General features: G+C 55.4%; 1 protein-coding gene across 3 annotated transcripts; it reads right to left on the reverse strand.

Annotated features, from left to right (window-relative positions):
• On the reverse strand, positions 1-10,857 carry WDR81 (WD repeat domain 81). Of its 3 annotated transcripts, XM_012726548.1 has the most exons (11): positions 8,277-10,852; positions 7,004-7,637; positions 6,140-6,247; positions 5,725-5,915; positions 5,444-5,634; positions 5,007-5,172; positions 4,760-4,925; positions 3,451-4,140; positions 2,709-2,854; positions 2,228-2,407; positions 1-1,222 (listed from the first exon to the last, which is right to left on the reverse strand). In XM_012726548.1, exons 1-11 carry the CDS (start codon positions 10,656-10,658, stop codon positions 902-904), a joined length of 5,175 nt encoding a protein of 1,724 aa, XP_012582002.1. In that variant the 5' UTR covers positions 10,659-10,852; the 3' UTR covers positions 1-901. The 3 variants fall into 3 exon arrangements, with proteins under 3 accessions (XP_012582002.1, XP_004684851.1, XP_012582001.1); XM_004684794.2 differs by having other exon boundaries at positions 7,004-10,853; XM_012726547.1 differs by lacking the exons at positions 1-1,222; positions 2,228-2,407 and having other exon boundaries at positions 2,715-2,854; positions 3,437-4,140; positions 7,004-10,857.
• Positions 10,858-19,396: the final 8,539 nt, after the last annotated feature.

Consider the following 19,396-nt stretch of genomic DNA (forward strand, 5'->3'; position numbering starts at 1 on the left):
TTCCATGGCTCTTCCAAAGGATTTATTGGTTATATTTACATCTATTGCAAATAGTGAGGAGGCAGCAGGGGCCCAGTCAAAGACCTCATCTCTGCTGTAGAATGTGAGGACCCAGGAATGCCCGGGTCTTCCTATTCTCTGGGAGAGACCTGAGATGCAGAGATGATTCTTCTCAACCCTTCTTTCAGGGTCGAGATGACCTCCCAGGGTTACAGGGCCCAGGGGCTGCCTCCTCAGCTCAAGGCACAAACACTGTGGTTAGGAGTGACAGGCAAGGCATGGGGTCATCCTGGCAGGCACCAGCTGGCCCATCCATCTTCCTTCCCTTGGTCCTTCCCTCTTGCTTCCTCTACTAGACCCACACCAGCGAAGGCCTGGCTGAATGGACACTTAAACCCCAGTCCAAGGCTCTTACCTCCTGGACCGTGACCAGCCCTTCTTAGAGGCTGGAGTCCAAGCACCATCAGTGTCCTGGACTGGGGCATCTTCCCTGTCCTTGTGAAACACGGGCAGAGGGAGTCCAATAAGGGGGCGGGGGAGGCCCTGGCTGGAGACTGGCTGGGCAGGGCCAGCCTCCCTTCTTTTTCCTAGAGCTTCCCCATCACCATGTTGACTCAAAGAGGAGAAGAGGACTGCGATGCTTCTCCACACTCTTCCTCTTGCTTCCTGATGGCTAGGAACAGCAAATCCCCAATTCATCAATGAGACCCCTTCTGGTAGCCTTGGTAGGCCTGGGGGGTTCAGGTGACTGGACCCTGGCTCCAACCCCAGCTGGCAGACCATGGGTGAACGGGGCAAGGGCCTGAGGTTTTCGTAGAAGGAGCTGCTGGGGGAAATGAGGGTAGAAGGATGGACTTCCAGGGGATGTCTGCTGACCCTCCCTGGCCGCTCCCCCCTCAGCCTATGCCAGGAGGCGGATGACCCCATTGTCCGAGCCCAGCAGGAGGTGGCGTTTGGTGGGCAGCAAGGCCAGGCTGGTAAGCGTGCCCCGGAAATTCTCAGAGCTGAGCTTGGTGGTGGCCTGGGAGGGGGGCTCAAGCAGAGAGCAGACGCCGATCTTGTTGGCCACCGTGCCAGTCACCACTTCGCTGCCATACAGGTCGAAGGTGTGGATCGGATCAGATGCTGACTTGTAGTGGTGTGTCGGCTTCTGCTCCAGCTCCTTCCATACGGTCAAAGAATGGTCGGAGGAGGAACTGACCAGGACGCTGCCCTCCACTGCCTGCCCAGGGAGAGGAGAGTCTCAGTGGGGCTTGTACCCTCCCATAGGACCACCAAGCCCCAGGGTGTTCTGTTTCCTCCCACAACATATCCCAGGATGACAGGGTGTCCTCTGTGAGCCAGAGGCTGCCACCCCACGGCGTGGCACTGCCGATAGTTGATACGAGCATGCTGAAGTGTCATTAACCCAGCCATCACATAACCTGAGCTCTTACTATGTTCAGGCATGGTGTCAGGCGTGCCGATAGCCACATTTAATCTTCATGACAACTATCAGGTAGATGCTGTCATCGTTCCCAATTTGAAGTTAAGCAATCACACCAAGGTCAGAGTCAGTGAGTGATACTGCCAGGATTAACACCCAGGCTGACCCCAGCGCCCTTCTGCCACTTTCTTGGAACTTAGAGACACCTGGAACCCAGGACCCCTGGGGCGCCAAGGTAGCATGCCCCCAGCAGGGACAGGTCATGTCACCTGGCCACCATTAAGGATGGAAGGAGAATCCCTGTTGCTTGGAACAGTCTCCCTGCAAGTGGGCCTGTTCCTCCCCTCCTTTGCCTCCCAGAGTGGTCTCCCAAGGTCTGTGACTGAAAATGGGGTATGGGTAGGGGCATCCCCATGTCTGACCTGTCCCTGCCCCCACCAGGGCAGTCCCTCATGGGGCATGGACTCTGCTCAGTGGTCTGGAGCAGTAAACAGGCACCAGCTGAGCTTTATTTAACCTGAACTGGGTCATGGACAGGGCCCGACCCCTGATCCTCCAAGCAAGACAAATATGGACAAGGGTTACTCATTAGAACATCTCCAGGGAGCAGCAGGGTCAACTCAGCCCCCTGGTTGCCGCCCCTGGGGCCTGCCTCCTGTCGAGGCCCCTGAAGTGCAGGTGATTCCTGACCCTCCCTGCCTATCGGTCCTTGGGGAGATCAGCTTGAGCCTGTACTGGGTGGGCCGTAAGGAGAGGAGAGGGCCTGGAGTTCAGAGGAGGGGAGGGGAACTGGCCTGTCACCTTGATTTGTAGGATGTCTCCTTCATGGGCTGGCCATCCTCGAAGAACCAGGCCTGTGCGGGTGTCCAGGAGCACCATGAAGCCCGAGGAGAAGCCGGCCACGACACTACGACCACTGGGGCTGACGGCCAGGGAGCGAACAAGCCCAGGGTTCAGCCCGCCACCCAGGCGGAACTCATGCTGTAATAGAGGGATTCTGCTGAGGTGCCACCGCCTGCTCTAACCTGCTCCTCCCTGTGGTCCTGCTCACCCCCCAAGTCCACGTAGCAGCGGCAAGGCCTGAGCCTTTGTCCCCCATGGAGGGGAGGGCTTTCTGAACCACAGGCCAGAGTCCCATTTCCCAAAATGGGAAATGCTGTGTGCTCCTGCTGTGTGGGGTCTGTCTCCAAAGAGAAACGAGGTGTAGCTTTCTATCTCAGTGCCTCTCCTCCCTGCTGGGTACCCAGGCAAGGAAGGGTTCAGGGAACCAGACGCCCCTGACCTGCAGGCCGGGCTTCCTGCAATCCACAAAGCGCAGGGTTGAGTCAGAGCTGGCCATGGTGATACTGGTGTGGGGGGCGGGCATGACAGCCACAGCAGTCAGGGGCATCCGACTGTCCGATGGCTCCACCGTGCGAATGGTCTTCCCTGGGAAGAAAAGGTGCAGTGGGTCTGGGTCCCAGAAGCTGAACCCCAATGCCTCCTGTTCTCCCAACCTGCCCAATACCTGCCTTACAGATCCCAGATCTTAGATAATGTTCATGGTGTTTCCTCCCATCACTGTGGGACAGGCGAGGTCAGGCTCCTGTCCTAGAGCAACCATCTCTTATCTATCTCAGTATTCCCCCATCCCCTCCCCACTTTTAACCTTATTTCTTCCTATCACGAGGTCAAAAAATAATCAAGCAGTCATTTGCCAAACATGTTACATACTACGTGCTAAGCTAAATCCCTACATGCATAGCTTCCAAATCAGTGTTCTGATGCCCACTTTGCAGATGGGAAACTTGATGCTTCCAGTGGCAAAGTGACACACTCAAGGTCACTTAGTAAGTAACTTGGCAGAGTGGATTCAGACTCGGGTCTAACGGAGTCCAAGCCCTAACTGCCCCTCTGTGCAGCCTCAGTGGGTTGCCCCAAACCACGTTCTATTACACCCTCGCCCTCCCATCCTTGGACCCCTTCCCAGAGGCCAGGCAGGGCACAGGATGGCAACAGAACAGGCCTCACCTGGGCCCGCTCACCTGTGAAGGGGTCCCAGACGTGCAAAGCCCCGTCACAGCTCACCACACACTGTGGGGCCTCGAGCTGGCCCACGAAGAAGACGCTCTTGCGGTGCTGGGCGTAGATGAGGCGTGGCGCCGTCTCACTGGTGCCATCCCCAGAATTGTAGAGTGGCCAGAGGCGCACAGTGCGGTCCTTGCTGCCACTCAGGAAGAAGTCCTCACCACTCAAGGGTGCCACGCACTTGACAGCCCCCAGGTGGCCTGGGAAGCTCTGTAGGCGGATCTGGTGGAAGTGAAAGTGGGCGTCCTGCTGGCTCACACCAATCTCGTACTGCCAGTATGCCAGCCAGTTTCCGCTCAGCCCATGGGTGCTCCGGGGCAGCTCCCGCTTCAGCGCATTGTCCTCGCTCTCACTGCTGAGGCCCCCACTGCCCACCCCGGGGATGGGGCCCAGCGGGCCAGGGCTCTCAGGCTGAGAGTCGTCGGGGATCTGGATCCGGTTCCCCACGAGGACACTCCCAAAGGTCCCTGAGTGACTATCATCCTGGGTGCAGTCCCCACCCTGGGAGTCCCACTCAGAGCTGGTGCTGGGCACAGCGGGCTCCACACTGGCGGGATTACGACCGCTAGGGCTGATGCTCTCCAAATACATCCCCGCCAGCTCCCCAACTAGCTCATGGTTGGGAATGATCTTCCGGATGATGTCACCTGTGTGGGATCAGGAGAGGTCCTAAGATTAGGAAAGATGGTAGGCAGCTGCCACCCTCCACCCCCCCACTCAAGGGAACCACAAAAGTCAACGCAGGTCTTGGCTGTGCAACTCTGGGCAAGTGAAGCTTCATCTCTGAGCCTCTGCTTCCTCCCCCGTTAAATGTGGATTCACTCAGTATGTACATAGTGCTGTGCTAGGCATTAGAAACAGAATGGCAGACGAGTGTGCTCTCACTCCCAGTTTAGATTTCAATGGAGGGAAGACAGCACCCCTAACCAGAGGGAGGTGTCAAGACCACAACGTGGTGGCTGGCCTGGGCAGCTACGTAACGGCGGGCCACTCACCCCTCTCAGACAGCTGCTGGAGTCACAGGTGCCTCGGCCCGACTTCTCTGCTGCCCCGGGGGCACACTAGCCTCCTTGCTGGCTAATTCTCAGTTCCTGATATATATTTATCAGCGTGGGATTTGGGATCTGAGGCCAAATCCCCTTGCTTAGACCCATAAGGCTTTGCTTAACACCCTCAACTGACGCTGGGGCTGGGGGAACGCGGGGCCCTCCCCAGGGAAGAGACAAAGATACAAAAGCTGTGGGACAGAACATGATGGGGCAGTACCCAGCAGGCAGGAGAAGGGCACGTAGATCATGTATGCCATCTCCAAGGTGAACACCTTCTGCAGCTCGTCCAGCAGGGAAGGGTCCACCAGCCGCTGCTGCCCGTCAGAGAAGGTGACCTCCGGCAGCTGGCCCTCACCTCGGCCTGTGGGATCCAGCTTCAGATCCTGTGTCCAGGAAGCCAGGGAGTCAGTCCACAGTCAGCCGTAGCCCCCGGCCAGCCTCCCCAGCCAGGAAGGTATACCCACTCGGTGCCGAAGCTCATGCAGCTGAGAGAAGACTTGAAAGAAGGTAGCCACCGGCTCACTCAGGTGCTGCTGGACCATCTCCTGCCCAATGCGCAGGCAGATGAGCGCAATGAGGCTGATGGTTTTTACACACAGAACAGTCCGGGCCTGGGCCCCACTCGGAAACCTACAAACAGAGCTTATGAGCTCTGGTCCCCACTCTGTGGGATGACCCAGAATCTATAAATGAAATGAGTTACAGGACCAACTGGCTCACACCAGGTGAGGAAACAGGTGCAGAAAGGCGTGGCTTGCTAAGGGTAACACAGCTGTGATCAGAACCAGGACTCCGGACACCCCGCCTGCTGCCAATGGACTCCCCCGCCAAGCTTCCCAACCCTTCTGGGTAGCATCCGCAGCAGGGATGCTCCCCCCACAGAAGTGGGGCAGCGGCCTACCCAGTGACGAGGGAAGTGAGGAAGCTGAGCACGGGCAGCAAGACCTCATGGCTGATACGGGGCAGGATGTCCATGAGGGTAGTGTCTGAGAGGTAGACGATGATCTTCTGGGTCAGAGTCACCGCTGCCAGCAGCCCAGCCTCCTTCCGGCTGTTCAGTCGAGTGGGGCCTGAGGTTCCACCCAGGGCCACCTAGGATCACAGAGTAAGTGAGGGCCAGGCCGCCTCTGAGAACCCCGCCGGCCTGAGCTCCTCAGCCTCCTGGCCAACTTGGTAACTGACCAGGTAGCTGATGTAGGGCAGGTACTGGTAGGTGAGAACCGGCTCCCCGTACAGATAGGCGATATGGAGGAGGCAGCTGAGCACGGGTCCTGACACGACATCGCCCAGTACGGGTCTCTTCTGGTAGATGTTGCCAGCACTCAGCGGGGGGCTCTCACCACTGCTCACCGTGAACTGCTGCCGAGTGGGCCCTGCCAAGGAAGAACCAGCAGCCTGAGTAGCTGGAAGAGGGAGGTTGGCCTTCTGGGAGCCACCGGTTCAGCTTGCCTCGGGGCTGCTCCGCACCCTCCCCCCAGAAGGAGCTCACAGACTGGGACCCAGGAGCCGCTGGGAAGTGACCTGAGGTGGGAGTGGGCAAAGGTGGGCCTCTAGAGGATCTAAGAGGCCCCTCTCCGGCTGCGGTCACGGGCCTTACCAACATAACAAGATGTCAACAGGCGGAGCAGGTTCCGGGCCACGTGGCGAGAAGCCACCGTGGGGCCAAGCTTGGCGGACAGCCAGCGGACCATCTTGCAGGCTGTATCTGCGGAGCAGGAGCAAGTCTTGAGCTCATCAGATAACGGCTGGCTCGCCTCCCCCACCACCCCAGCCCACAGCACCAACTATGGCTGCAGCCCTGCCAAGGAGAAGGTCACCTGCCTAAGGGGGTCATGCCACACTACTGCCCACTTAACAGTGCAGAGCCTGCCTGTGGGACTCTCACTTTGTGGTGCACCAATTTCACTCCTCAGACACAACTTATCTCTTTAGTGACTCTTTCCCAACTCCTAAATGAGGCCTACCTGCACCCTGGCTATCTCTGCCTGTCCTATTCCCCTCCTTTCCCCTCCATCTTCTGTTTAGCCACGCTGGCTTGTCACCGATTCGTTAAAAGAACCATGACAAGCTCATAGCCTCACAAGAGCTGTTCCCACTGGCTGGAATGCTCTTCCGCCGAAGGTCCTGCCTTTGCCTAGCTCTCTTCTACTTACTGAACCTCAACTGGCCCTATTTTCAAGAAGCCGCTGACCCCTGAAAACCAGATGTGAGTCCCATCTTATATTTCTTTGTAGCACTCAGTCACATTCTTTGTGGCACGAACATACTGTAACTTGTGGTTATGTAAGATAGTCTACAATATGGCCTCTGTTCTGCTAGACATGTGCTCCAAAGAGGGAGGCCCTCATTTCTGCTGCATGTGGACTGGCTCCATCACTGCTTGGCACAGAGTAGGTATTCAGCAAAGGCTGAATGAAAACCAGATGACCATCTGACTGACATCCCCAGACTGGGAACTCACCAAGGAGGATCTTCTGTTCTTTGCCCTCCGACTGCTCTGTCAGCGGCTCCTCTTCTCCCTCCTGGTCCGCCCCGCTGCCACCAGAAACCACCGTATCCATGGAGAGCACGGTGTCGGACAGCGTGATCTCAGAGGCCCCCGTGACTTCATCTTGCTCCGCCTCCTCTTCTTCCAACACCACACAGCCTTCCTCCTCCTCGTCTTCCTCTGAGCCCTCGCTTTGCTTCAAGTCTTGGCAGCTGTCACCTGACCTGAGGCTACTCTTGTCCACAGGGGCACCGCCTTCATCAGCTGCCCTCTCCTCACCCAGGGAGGCCTCGCTGGTGCTGCTCTTGTCGCTCAGCCGGCCAAGACTCACAGCCTCAGCTTCCTGGGGCTGCGGAGACTCAGCCACATACAGCCCAGCTTGGAAGTCCTCTGTTTCTGGGAGGTCAACCTGGTCATGGAAGCTGACGCCAGACGTATAGTCTGGGAGGTCCAGGCCTGAGGAGGCAGCAGGCTCCCCATCCATCTGAATCTCTTCCCCAAAAGCACAGGAGCTGGGCCTGGCCCCTGGGAGCCCACTTTCCTCATCCTCAGCAGTTCCCACCAGGCCCTTGCTTTCCTCCTGGGAAGTCTCCACCCCAGCCAGCACCTGCAGGACATGGGGCAGCAGGTGAATGAGAAAGGCCTGCAGGCCCAGCCGCACCATCAGCTGGGCCACAAAGCAGTCAGTATACAGGTAGAAGCGGCCGTGTAGCCGGCAGGGGCTCTCGTAGGCACCAATGAGAGGCTTCAGTAGGTATTTATTAGCATTTTTGGGTCCCAGGGCCTTGGCGACAGGTTCAAATAGGTACCAGGCTGTGTACACAGCCGTGTGCTGCTCGGACATGAGGGACAGCACGAAGGGCAACAGGATCTCCAGGCCCTCGGGGGTGATATCACTCAACACTGCACCCAGTTGCTGCCACAGAGCAAAGACCAGCTCCCGCCCCTGGACCTCATCTTCCACTTGCCTCGCCTGGTACAGGAGGATGAACTTGTGCAGCGCTGGGAAATATGGAGGGAAGGGAACCACAGAGCTGAAGGGGCTCAGCAGCTGGGCCGGGCAGGGCGGGGGCAGCCCCTGGGAGACAGGCTTATACTCAAATAAAGGGTCCAGCTTGCCCCTCCCCACTACTGCAGGGCTTTCAGGTCCACTCAACTGCAGGAGCACGTCCAGCACAGGCTGCAGAGACACAGGCACCTCCTTGAGATGGCGTACACAGAGCCCCCGGACAGCCTCAAAGCGTACCCACAAAGGTGCATCCGGCTGCAGTGTTCGGACCCTGGTCGCAAATATCATCTCAGCCAATAGGACGCCCAGTGCCTGCATGTCCCGATAGAAAAGGTCCCGCAGCTGCACAGGTGGCTGGGCCTGGGGCTGCTTGGCCATCTCCATTCTGCCCCCAAGACCTTTGGTCAAGAAGTTGCCAAGTTTCTCCAGCTCTTCCAGAGCCTGCACAGGATTGAAGCCCTCAGGAAGAAGAATCTTACCCTCCTCTCCTTCCCCAGGGTCTGGCCCAGCAACTTTGTTCCTGCGGCTTGGACGGGAGGCTGAGGCCACTGAGAAAGACAAAAGGCCTGGGGGGGCCTGGCTGGAGGAGGAGCCCAATTGGTCCCCTGCTTTTCCAGCCGGAGGGATGGAATCCAGCGCTTCTGTAGCCTGCTCCAAGTCATCTTCCCCTGCCACGGGCCTGTCTCTGGTCCAGCCAGCCTCACAGGGAGTGGCCTCCAAAACCAGCCTGCCTACCCCATTTGTCAGCTGTCCTGGGAAATCCTCCCGACCTGTGCTCTCCTGGATGGTCTGGAATAACAGCCTGGGAATGAGTGGAGGCTCAGGGGCAAGAGTAGAAGCCCCCGCCAAGCGCTGGGGGTGTGGCTGATCGAAAAGTTGCACCACACCATAGCTGGTCAGGTGTGTGTGGCCATCCACAAGGTGCAGACACACATTCTTCTCCTTCACAGCCTCCTTGCCCTGGAGTTTGTAGCCGAAAGTGAGGTCAATCCAGTGATGCAGGTCCTGGGATACCTCACGGCTCTCTAGCAATGCCCGGTGGGCAGCCACAAACTCCTGGCTGGAGCCACACCACGCCGGCACATCCAGATCAGGCATGTCAGGGTGGATGGAGCAGAAGATAGAGGGGTCAGTATAAAACTCGGGGATGCACTCATCGGGGGTCCAGTTCTGCATACGCTCCATACTAGCAGGATACTCATGGGGTTCCCACTGCGCCCGCACATGTCCACAGAGCACAGACCGGGGCGTGCGCCGAGCCTTGTACACGTAATAGGTGATGTCAGAGAGTACATCTGAGATGTGGTGAGGAACATGAGGTGGCTCCCCACCGCCCGCACCACCTGCCACAAACGCCTGCCGTGTCATCTCATACGTGAAGTCCAGCTGCTTATCCCCCTTGTTGAGGCGGAACTTGGACTTACGCAGGTCCCGGAAGCGCCCGTGGGGAGTGGTGAAGTCCACCACCCAGGGCAGCACTGGGTGGTAGTTGGGGTCCCCCTGTCGTCGACCTGCCAACCTATTCAGCTGCATGAGGTAGTGGAAGTTGCTGATGCGACCATGAACCCAGTCTAGCACAAGGCCTCTAAGTTCCTCCTGACAGGTGGGACATTCAAGTCCCCCTCCTCCCTTCTCTGCAGGCTCAATGCCTACCTCACCCCTTGCCACAGGAATGTCCTCATCATCATCCTTGGGTGTCTCATAAGCACTCAAGTCCAGCCGGAGCTCACTGCAAAGCTTCTCATCCACAGCGATATGGTGCAAAGACAGGGCCCCACAGGCCAGCCCCTGGCGGTGACAGGCATCCATGGCCCTCAGTACACGGAAGAGAATGAACAGCACCTTGGCTTGGCTGTTGGTCAGCTTGGCAGGGCTGAAGGTGACCACATCGTGCAGGGAGAACTGCACATAAGGATGAACCACGTAGAGCATCTCTGGAGACTCCAGCAGGGCCTCTGCTCGCAGAAGACTGGGACAGGCAGGGCTGCTTCGAGGGGGACAGGGACCATCTCTGGCATATGATGGGCACTGGCTGGCTTCACCCACTGGCAGGAAGGAGCAACCATAGACCCTCTGCAGAGCCTGCCGGACAGACTCCAGAGCAGGGACCACTGAAGGGGTAGGGCTGTGCCTGTAGGGCCGCCCGTAAGTATGATATGCATGGTGCCACAGGTTTCGATAATTCTGAGCAGCCACATCCTGCATGAAGCGAGTGAGGGTCTCAGGGCTACAGGACCCCTCCTCAAAGGGGAGGCCGCGGCCCAGCGGGTAAGACAGCCTCCGTTTCCGCAGCCCATGCACCTCCACGCGCGTCCAGCCTGGGGGAAGCCTCTGCACCGAGCGCTGCAGGAGAGTCCTGACTTCCGCTTCGCCAAGGCCCTCTGCCCGGGGGCAGGGTCCCAGGGGCAGCCGGCGCTCGCGGAGGCTGGCCAGCCAGCGCGCGGGCACCAGGGCCACCACGTGGGTGCCCCCCGGAGCCGGAGCCAGCTGCCGGGGGTCGATGTTCAGGTCCCTCTCCACGCTCCGGAGCAGCTCCTCCATGTCCGGGCTTGGGGGCGGAGAGCAGCCCTCCGCCGGGGTGGTAGGAGCGACTTCCCGCCCCCGGCTCCCCCGGGTCATCCCCTCCTGGCCGCCTGGGGGCAGCGCAGGGCAGAGCCCAGCCCCGGTCCTCCTCCCGATGGCTTCCGGGATGCCAGGCCTGGCGGGTGGGGAAGGGCGAGGGGCTGGGCCGGGGCTGAGGTGGCAGGCCGGGCCCGGGGACACAGTAGGGGAGGCCAGGGGCGCTCTTACCCCTCCGCAGGCTCGGGCGCTCCGGCGCGGCGGGGCTGGGGCTGTAGGGCGCCAGCGCCAGGCTCCACCGTGACGGGTCAGCTGATGCTGCTCACGTGATCTCCCGGCACGGAAACAACCGCACGTGGATGGAAGGGGCGGGCCGGACCCCGCCTCCCGCCCGCGCCACCGCCGCGGCCGCCACCGCCCGGCTGCCTCAGCGCTTCCCTCCCTGCGCTCGGCTCCGGCCTGTGGCCGCTTCGCTTCCTTCCAGTCAGCAAAGGGCGATGTTGAGCACCCTGCAAGATTTCCTCTCCCCTCCCCGCTTCTCCCTCCAGGCTTCACAATGTGGATGTAGGGAGGCTTTGCCCAGAGATCCTTTAGTGGGCTGATGCTCATCTTTTTACAGCTAAGAAATCTGGGGTCCGACCGGGAATGCGTTAGCACCTGTAGAGCAGAGGCGGGACTTTTGACTTCCTTCTAGCGCCTACCTGCTGCCTTCCCAAAGAAGCAATTTTGAATATTCCAAAACATTTCAACAATATCATTGCATTTGCCTCACACCATTCTTTGAGATAAGGGGAACGATTAGTGTTGTTTGCATTTCTCTAACCAAGGTCCACTAAGTGGTTTGCCCAAGTGGCAAGACCCAGTGCACAGACTTTCTGCCCTGGAGCACTTCCTTCTAACTGCCACTAAGTCTTTAAATAAATTTTTTGTTTGTTTGTTTGTTTTAATCTGGGTGATCAGAGGGGCCTGGAGTTCTTGGAAGGAAATGTTCTCCCAAGACTTCCTTATGAAAAATATATCTCAGCTTTGCCACAGAGACTGCCTGCTGTGGTCGGGAGTCTGGCAGCTGCCACGGTGGCTAGGGCACAGGTGCAGCTCAGGACAGAGAGCTGAAACCAGAATGCTGGCATCAAAATACTTGCCACCTTTAAGGGGGTCTCGGTTCTGGTAGGACAGATAGGCGATTGCCTGCCGTGAAGCCACTGCTCTGTTTTTCATTTTGTTTTGTTTGTTTTTTTAAGATTTATTTATGTATGCAAACAGAACTGAGGTACAAGCCAGAGGTAAAGGGGCGGTGAGAGGCTTCACCAGAGACAGAATGGGGAGCAGAACAGGCAGATTGACAAAGTACACTGCTGAGGGGAGCAGCGGGCGGGTCAGGAGAGGTCTGCCGCACGGTGTGGGTCACCTCTCTGGGGGGGATCGACCTGGCACTGAAGTGGCTGAGGCTAGCTTGCAGTGCTGCTTTCTAACCCTTTGCACCACCAGGGAGGGCGCACTGGCTCTGTTTTCTGAAGTTTGCCACATGTGGGAGTTGGGTGTTGTAGTTCAAGCATTATATAAAGGTACTTCAGAAAAAACAGTCTTTTAGAAAGAAGACTGAAATGGCTCATCCACAATTCAATTCCTTCCACTTCTTTTTTGAATGGGTAAGTGAAACCCTGATAGTACTTGGTCATATGACTTTGGGCAGTAATTTACAAGCACATTTACCAGAGCACTGCCTAGGAGCAAGGCTAAGCACTTTGCATAACTTGTTTTTTGTTTTACTTTGTTTCATCAGTACATGGCAAGTTTATTAGGGAAAGGAGTAAAGGAAAGACACAAGCAGGCAATGAGCTGCATTAAAAAAATTATTTATGAATACAGAACTGGGGTACAGGGGGCAGGTTGAGAGGATTCACAGAGACAGTGGGGAGCAGAACAGGCAGATCAACAGAAATACACTGCTGAGGGGAGCAGTGGATGAGACAGGAGAGGTCTGCTGTGCCATATGGGTCACCTCCCAGGCTGGGGATCAAAATTCTGCAGAAGCGACTGCTGATAGCTTCAGCTTTGTAGTACTGCACTTTAATCCATTGGCCACCAAGGACAGCCCAGTGATCTTCATAAACACAGGCAGGCAAGAGAGCTGCACTTTGAAAGGAATAGGTTTAAGAAAGAGATACCTGCATAGACACAAACAGGTAGTATACTTTGTTTTGTTTTAATCCTCACCACAACCCTTTGAAGAAAATATTGTATAGCTGACAATCTTAGGTAAGCTTCCCAAGCAGTAAATCCAAGATGCAAATCCCTGTCTATCTCATTCTAAAAGCAATGTTTTTTGTACTTTTCAGTCATGCAATTTTTTTCTTTTGGGAAATGAGGTGTCTCTTGACAAGCTTGCACCCCCAACTTTGGTCTGAGTACCTGAGGCCAGAGGAACAGATTTTGATGGTCAGGAGGTAAGTCTGCTTCTTAGTACTAATAAAATTGTGTCTAGCTAGTCCTTGCTCTGTTCTAAATTTACCTAGATTGAACACTCCCTTTTCTTTCCGCAAGTCTGTTTGTGCCCTGCCCTCTAGTGGTTTTGGTTTATAATGCAGCAATGACCTTGAGGGTAACTCACCTATCTTCTTACATTCTTTCTGTCTTTTTTTATTAATAGATTTAACTATTTAATATGAGAATATTTTTAAATTTTATTTTATTTATTTGTGCATATGAGAACACTGGGGCATAGGTCAGAGGTCTAGGGAGTGGGGAAGGAGGTGAGAAGATTCATCAGGAATAGAGCAGGGAACAGAACAGGCAGATCCACTGAAGTACACTACCCAGGGGAGTAGTGGGCTAAGATAGGAGAGGTCTGCTGTGCCAAATAGGTTAGCTCCCCAGCCCGGGATCTAACTGATTCTGTAGTGGCTGGCAACAGAGTGATAGCACTGAGACTTTAACCCATGTGCCACCAAGGAGGCCCCTCTTCCCTGCTCTTCAGTAGGGGTATGTTTGCTGGGCACTGGTACACTGAGATTTCTGAAGCACTGCTACCTTCCCCAATATGAGCCCTAAAATTCGACCCTCCCTGGTGGTGCAGCGGGTTAAAGCACAGTACTTAGGAGCTTAAGCCACTTCCGCATGAGTTGGATTCCTGATTGCCGCCTGGCCTGCCCCGGAGGTGACCACACGGCGCAGCAGACCTCTCCTGACCTGCCCACTGCTCCCCTCAGCAGTGTACTTCATCGATTTGCCTGTTCTGCTCCCCTCTGTCTCAGGTGAATCCTCTCACCATCCACATCTCTGGCCTATACCCCCGTTCTATATGCATAAATAAATAAATCTTTTTAAAAAAATAGTAGTTTTCATATAGTATATTTTTGCTTCAGCAGCCTGGAGTGAGATCTGAGAATTTGGAATTTTTTAAAAGATTTTATTTCTTTACACATACAGAACTGGGGTACAGGCCAGAGGTGCAGGGGCGGTGAGAGGATTCACCAGAGACAGAGTGGGGAGCAGAATAGGCAGATCAACGAAGTACACTGCTGAGGGGAGAGGTCTGCTGCTCCATGTGGACCACCTCTGGGGCTGGGGATCAAACTCACACTGAAGTGGCTATGGCCAGCTTGCAGTGCTTTGCCCTAACCTATTGTGCCACCAGGGAGAGCCCTGAATTTGGATTTTTAACAAGTCCTACAGGCTATCTACAAGCACTCTGCAGGCCACATCTTGAGGTAAAATGCTGTGAGAGCTCTATGACCAAATTCCCCCTGAATCCCATCCCAAGTACCCTGAATTTTGGGATTCTGGAGCCAAATTGACAATTCTCCTTCAATACTGAGTTTCCTGGAGCTTCAGGAGTCAGGGAGGGAGGAAGGCAGCAGCTGCCCCACCAATTAGCTCTTGCTGATCTGATAAGGAGAGAAGTGAAGGAAGCTAACATTGCACAAACTGTGTGCCAGTGGGCCAGGACTGTGCTAGATAGATATTTTCAAACAATATCTTCTTAAAAATTCCAACAAGAGGCCCTCCCTGATGGCGCAATGGGGCAGGGTGCAGCACTACAAGCTGGCCACAGCCACTTCAGTGCTGGTTTGATCCCCGCCCCGGAGGTGACCCACATGGCACGGCAGACCTCTTCTGTCTCGCCTGCTGCTCCCCTCAGCAGTGTACTTTGTCAATCTGCCTGGTAAATCCTCTCACTGCCCCTGTACCTCTGGCCTGTACCCCAGTTCTGTATGTATAAAGAAATAAACCTTTTTTAAAATTCTAACAATAAATCATGAATTTATTACTCCCTCAGTATTACAAATGAGGAATTGAGACTCAGAGCTGTATCTTCATCAAGTTCATGGTTGGTAAGAGCTGACATTTGAGTCCATCTTTGTTTAAACCAGTTTCTCAACTGGGGTGGAGCCTCTAGGGGACCCTTGTAATATCTGGAGATGCTATCTGTTGTCATACTGGTGCGAGGGAAGACTTGCTAATGATATCTAGTGGGCCATGGAAGCTGCTAAACACACTACTGCTGGGCACAATCTACAAGACAATTCCCACAACAAATTATCTGGCCCAAGATGTCAATCATGCTGAAGTTAAGAAACTGGGGGCTCAACGCCTATGCTTTTGCTCTGTAAGATGGGAAGATAGGGTGATGGAGAGTTAGCCAAACAAAATGGAGAAAGAACTTGGGGTGGGATGGAGATGGGACTTCTATGTAAGGATAATAGAGAACGAAAGCAGCTGATGAGATTTCTTTCTTCCAAGCTTGGCCAAGGCCCTACTCAGTTTCTGCTAACCTTGCCAAGTTAGTCCTGGGACTTCACACTAAGCTTGTCCTGGAGTGACCCTGACTCCCTGCTCAAGGCTGGGACAAAACATTACCTGGGTCTTTCTGCAGCCAAAACTCCTGGTTACTAGGGCCAGTGTGTGTGTTTAAGATTTTATTTATTATTTGTGCTTACAAGAACTGGGGTGCAGGCCAGAGGTACAGGGGTGAGAGGACTCACCAGAGATAGTGGGGAGCAGAACAGGTGAAACTACTGAAATACACTGCTGAGGGGAGCAGTGGGCAGGTCAGGAGAGGTCTGCCACAACATGTGGGTCACCTCCTGGCTGGGAATCAAACTCACTCTGCAGTGGCTTCAGATAGCTTCATAGTGCTGGGCTTTAACCCACTGTGCCAACAGGGAGGGGGCTTTTTTTTTTTCCTTCAAGATTTATTTTATTTATGCATACAAGAGCTGGGGTACAGCCAGAGGTGGGGGGGGAGAAGATTCACCAGAGACAGAGTGGGGACCAGAACAGGCAGACTGACTGAAATACACTGCTGAGGGGATCATCAGGGGAACAAGAGAGGTCTGCTGTGCCATATGGCCAGGGACGGAACTCTTGCTGTTACAAGGCATCCCCTTTTCCTGGGCACCACCCTGTTACAGTGCTGCAGTGGCTGCTGATAGCTTCATAGTCCTGAGATTTAACCCTTTGGGCAACCAGGGAGGCCCCACGAATGTGTTCTATTTGCAGTCCCTGAGATATTCTACATTCGCATTCTTGCTGTGAACTAAGAGTATAAAATATGGAGCAGCCAAGGACCAAGGTGTTATCTAAGAAGTTAAAAGTGGAGTGATTGGATAAAGCCAGGATGATTCCCTTCACAGGATCCTACTGGGGAGGAACAGGGTAACTAGAGGAGGGGCAACTTGTTAGAAAGGAGGGTTCTTTCTCACCCCAGAAATCTTGCTCTGCATAGCCACTTCTCTCCTCTAGGCTTGGTCATCTATTTCACTGGACCGGTACTCATTCACATCCCAGTCGGCCATTTTTCTGGGTCTCCCCAATACAAACCTCACTAGTAGACCAGGGAGGGTGGATCTGAGCTGACAGTGCAGGCAGGAAATACCTCTCATTCCAAGATCAGAACATCTGAAGAGCTATCCAGCAAGTGGGGGAGGGGAAAACGAGAGACAGTGTTGGGAGTGAGGATGAGGAAAGAAGAAAAAAATCAGGTTCCCCATATTTGGGGTTCCATCTCCCTTCCAGCAACACGCGATGGGGGGGGGGGCGTGATAAGAGGATGGAGGAGGGCAGGCCAGAAGGAGGATGTGGTAACAGCTGATTCGTCCCCTGAGGTCACACTTTCCAGCAATCAGCTGGGGTAGGAGACAGGAAGTTTCCTTAAAGGCACAATGCTCAGAATTCTAGTGCTCCGAAGAACCACAGCAATCACTTAGTGGAGCCCGTTTTGAATACAAAAAGAATTAACTCAGATTCCAGCTTCATCCTTCCGGTTCAGTTTCCCTAACTCCCAACTGGGAATTTATGCAAAAATCAAAGATCCCTGTCCACTCGTCCTTTTTTTTTTGGGGGGGGGGTGTCGTAGGGGCAGTGAGGTTAGTAGGTGGCGCACGCAAAAATGTGGGATGGGTCCCACTTGTGCCCCTTTAAATAAGCGGTTCAGCAGCTTTTGCCAAGTCATTGGGTTCCTTTCAGTTTTTGCCCATCCCCCCGCCTCCGTTGTCTGATTGGTCCCTGGGGAAGGAGCAGCCTCCTCATTGGTCTTCATCTTTGAAATCTCTTCCCCTAAGTAGGCCTGAGTCAGTGAAAAGCTTCTGGAGGACGGACAGAATGGGGTTATTAGGCAGAGGATGGGATCACTGGCCAGTTGCACTTTGGCACAGTCCATCCCCAAGTTCCTGACCAGGAGTCTATCTTCTATGCTCAGATGAAGACTGTGTTATTAATCTTTTGTTAGGGAGCTGCTGCTTGAGACTCTGCCTCTCTTACTTCTGGAATGGGATATTGTCTACAAAGACAGTATCTTCTGGTTAGGAAGTCCCCTGTCCACTCTGGGTGGACTAGATCTAGACAGTGGAAGCTGGCACGAGGCGGGTGAGCCGACCCCCAAAAGCCTCCCGGTGTCATCTATAGGAAGAGCCTGCTGCCACAGGGGCTGATTTCCACCGTCATTTTTTGTCCACACCAGCTGCTTTGTCTACTCCACCTTTCTTTAGAGAGCTATCGCCTACTGCAGAGGTCAGCGAATCAGTTTTTGGGGTGTCTAAAAGCACTCACAGCTCCAAAAAGGAGGGGGCTATAGCCCTTTAAGGACTTCGCCTGGATGGATTTGGAGATGTGTTTAAAAATGCCAACTCACAGAGCGCGCTGGATTCTGGGAACGAAGTGTAGGGCCGAGAACTACACTGACCAGTATGCACTGCAAACACACAGGCCTTTACTTCCTTCTGCTCTTTAGGACTCCAGTTTGACGTAGGGATCTTATAACCGAGGTCCCTAGGCGGAGGCCCTAGCCACACCTTTTCACTCATTGGCCAACTTGTGGGTTGGGGGCGTGACCTAGCGCAACCTCACTAGGCGAAGGGGTGGCCTCCTTGCCAATCAGAGCTAAGACGCCCGAAGAGGCGGGACCAGGACGCAGAGCTGGCGCCTCCAGTGGGTGTGGCCACGCTGCCCAGCAGTGGGCGGTGATTGGCCCTGGGCGGTGCAATCGCAGCTTGTGCGTCACGACGCCGCCAGCTGATCGGAGACTGGAGCCGGTGAGTGCTGGGCGCTGGGAAGAGACAGCGCCGCCGGCCGTGGGGGACGGACGCACAGATTTGCTCCCCTACCCTCAGCACCCCCCACACACACACCCAGCACCAGGTGGGTGTGAGCTGGGGACCTGACTTCGTAGGAGGGAACCGTGCTAACGGGGTAATGGGGAAAAAGTAGGGTCCTGGCGGCCACACCCTGCCCTTCCGGGGGAGGGGAGAGGGGGCGATGGGGGCTGGGGCGCTCGGGGGTCGAGAGCCTTGGACTAGCTGGAGTGGTGTGTCAGGTTGTTTAAAGAAGTCTGGGGTAGGAGACGTGGTGGAGGGTCTCTTGGGGAGTAGATGGGAGGAGGACGTGGGGCCAGAGGGCTGGGGTCTGCTAACCTCTGCGTCCTCTGGTTCGAGGATACGGGAGTTGAACTCCCAGTTTGGAGAGAATTTGGATTGAGATATTAGTGGGGAGGTGCTTTGCCTCTGCTGGCCCTCACTGGGTCAGGGCCAGTTGAGAGCCCTGGCAGGGAAGGGGTCTTTGGGCGGGCCAGCCCCTCCTCTCGTTCCCTCCAGAGGCTGTTATGTAAGGGGGGAGGGGAGAAGAAAGAGTAGGGGGCGGTGATGCGGGGGCCTTATGCAACCCAAAGGTTAGGGTTTCACCGTGGTTGGTTGAGGGGGGGGGGACGGTTAGGAAAAGGGCCTGGAAACTCTAAACCGCACCCCCCCCCAACCAAACTTGACCGTCTTGGACCGAGAGAAGGTCACCTCTGCACCTCCCCCCAGCCTGTTCAGTTGTGGGGCCCCCTAGCCCAGGCCTGGCCGTAACTGCCTGGGAAGCAGGCTAGCTGGGTGGGGCGCCCGGGTTAGTCATCACTGGGCTCCCTCTCTCCCCACCTCTCGGCCAACTCTTAGCCCCTCCCCGTGGCCTCTGGCTAGGCTGTTGCCCCCACCTCCCTTCGGCCCTAGTTCCAGTTTCCAACTCATTTGGCCTGTCATCCTGGCTGTCAGACTGGGGTAAGGGCTGTCAGGGTGCCAAAGGGTTGATGGAGCAGCTGGTCAGAGGGTCAGTGCCCTGGGCCACCCCGCCCTGCAGCCAAGGGCACCTGCTTGGCACAGACTCGCAGCAGTTGAGTCCTCAAGACTAAAAAGAACCAGCTCAGACATAGGGGAGTGGGAAGTAGTTGGCCTGGTCACCTAGGGGAGATAAAACAAAGTTCAGGTCTCCCAAGGCGGTTTTGTAATTTGAAAAACTGCCACCCTCACCCTAATCTCTCATACCCT

This window comes from Condylura cristata, unplaced genomic scaffold (genome assembly GCF_000260355.1).
Source record: "Condylura cristata isolate star-nosed mole 26May11 unplaced genomic scaffold, ConCri1.0 scaffold00017, whole genome shotgun sequence".
NCBI classification, from domain to species: domain Eukaryota; kingdom Metazoa; phylum Chordata; class Mammalia; order Eulipotyphla; family Talpidae; genus Condylura; species Condylura cristata.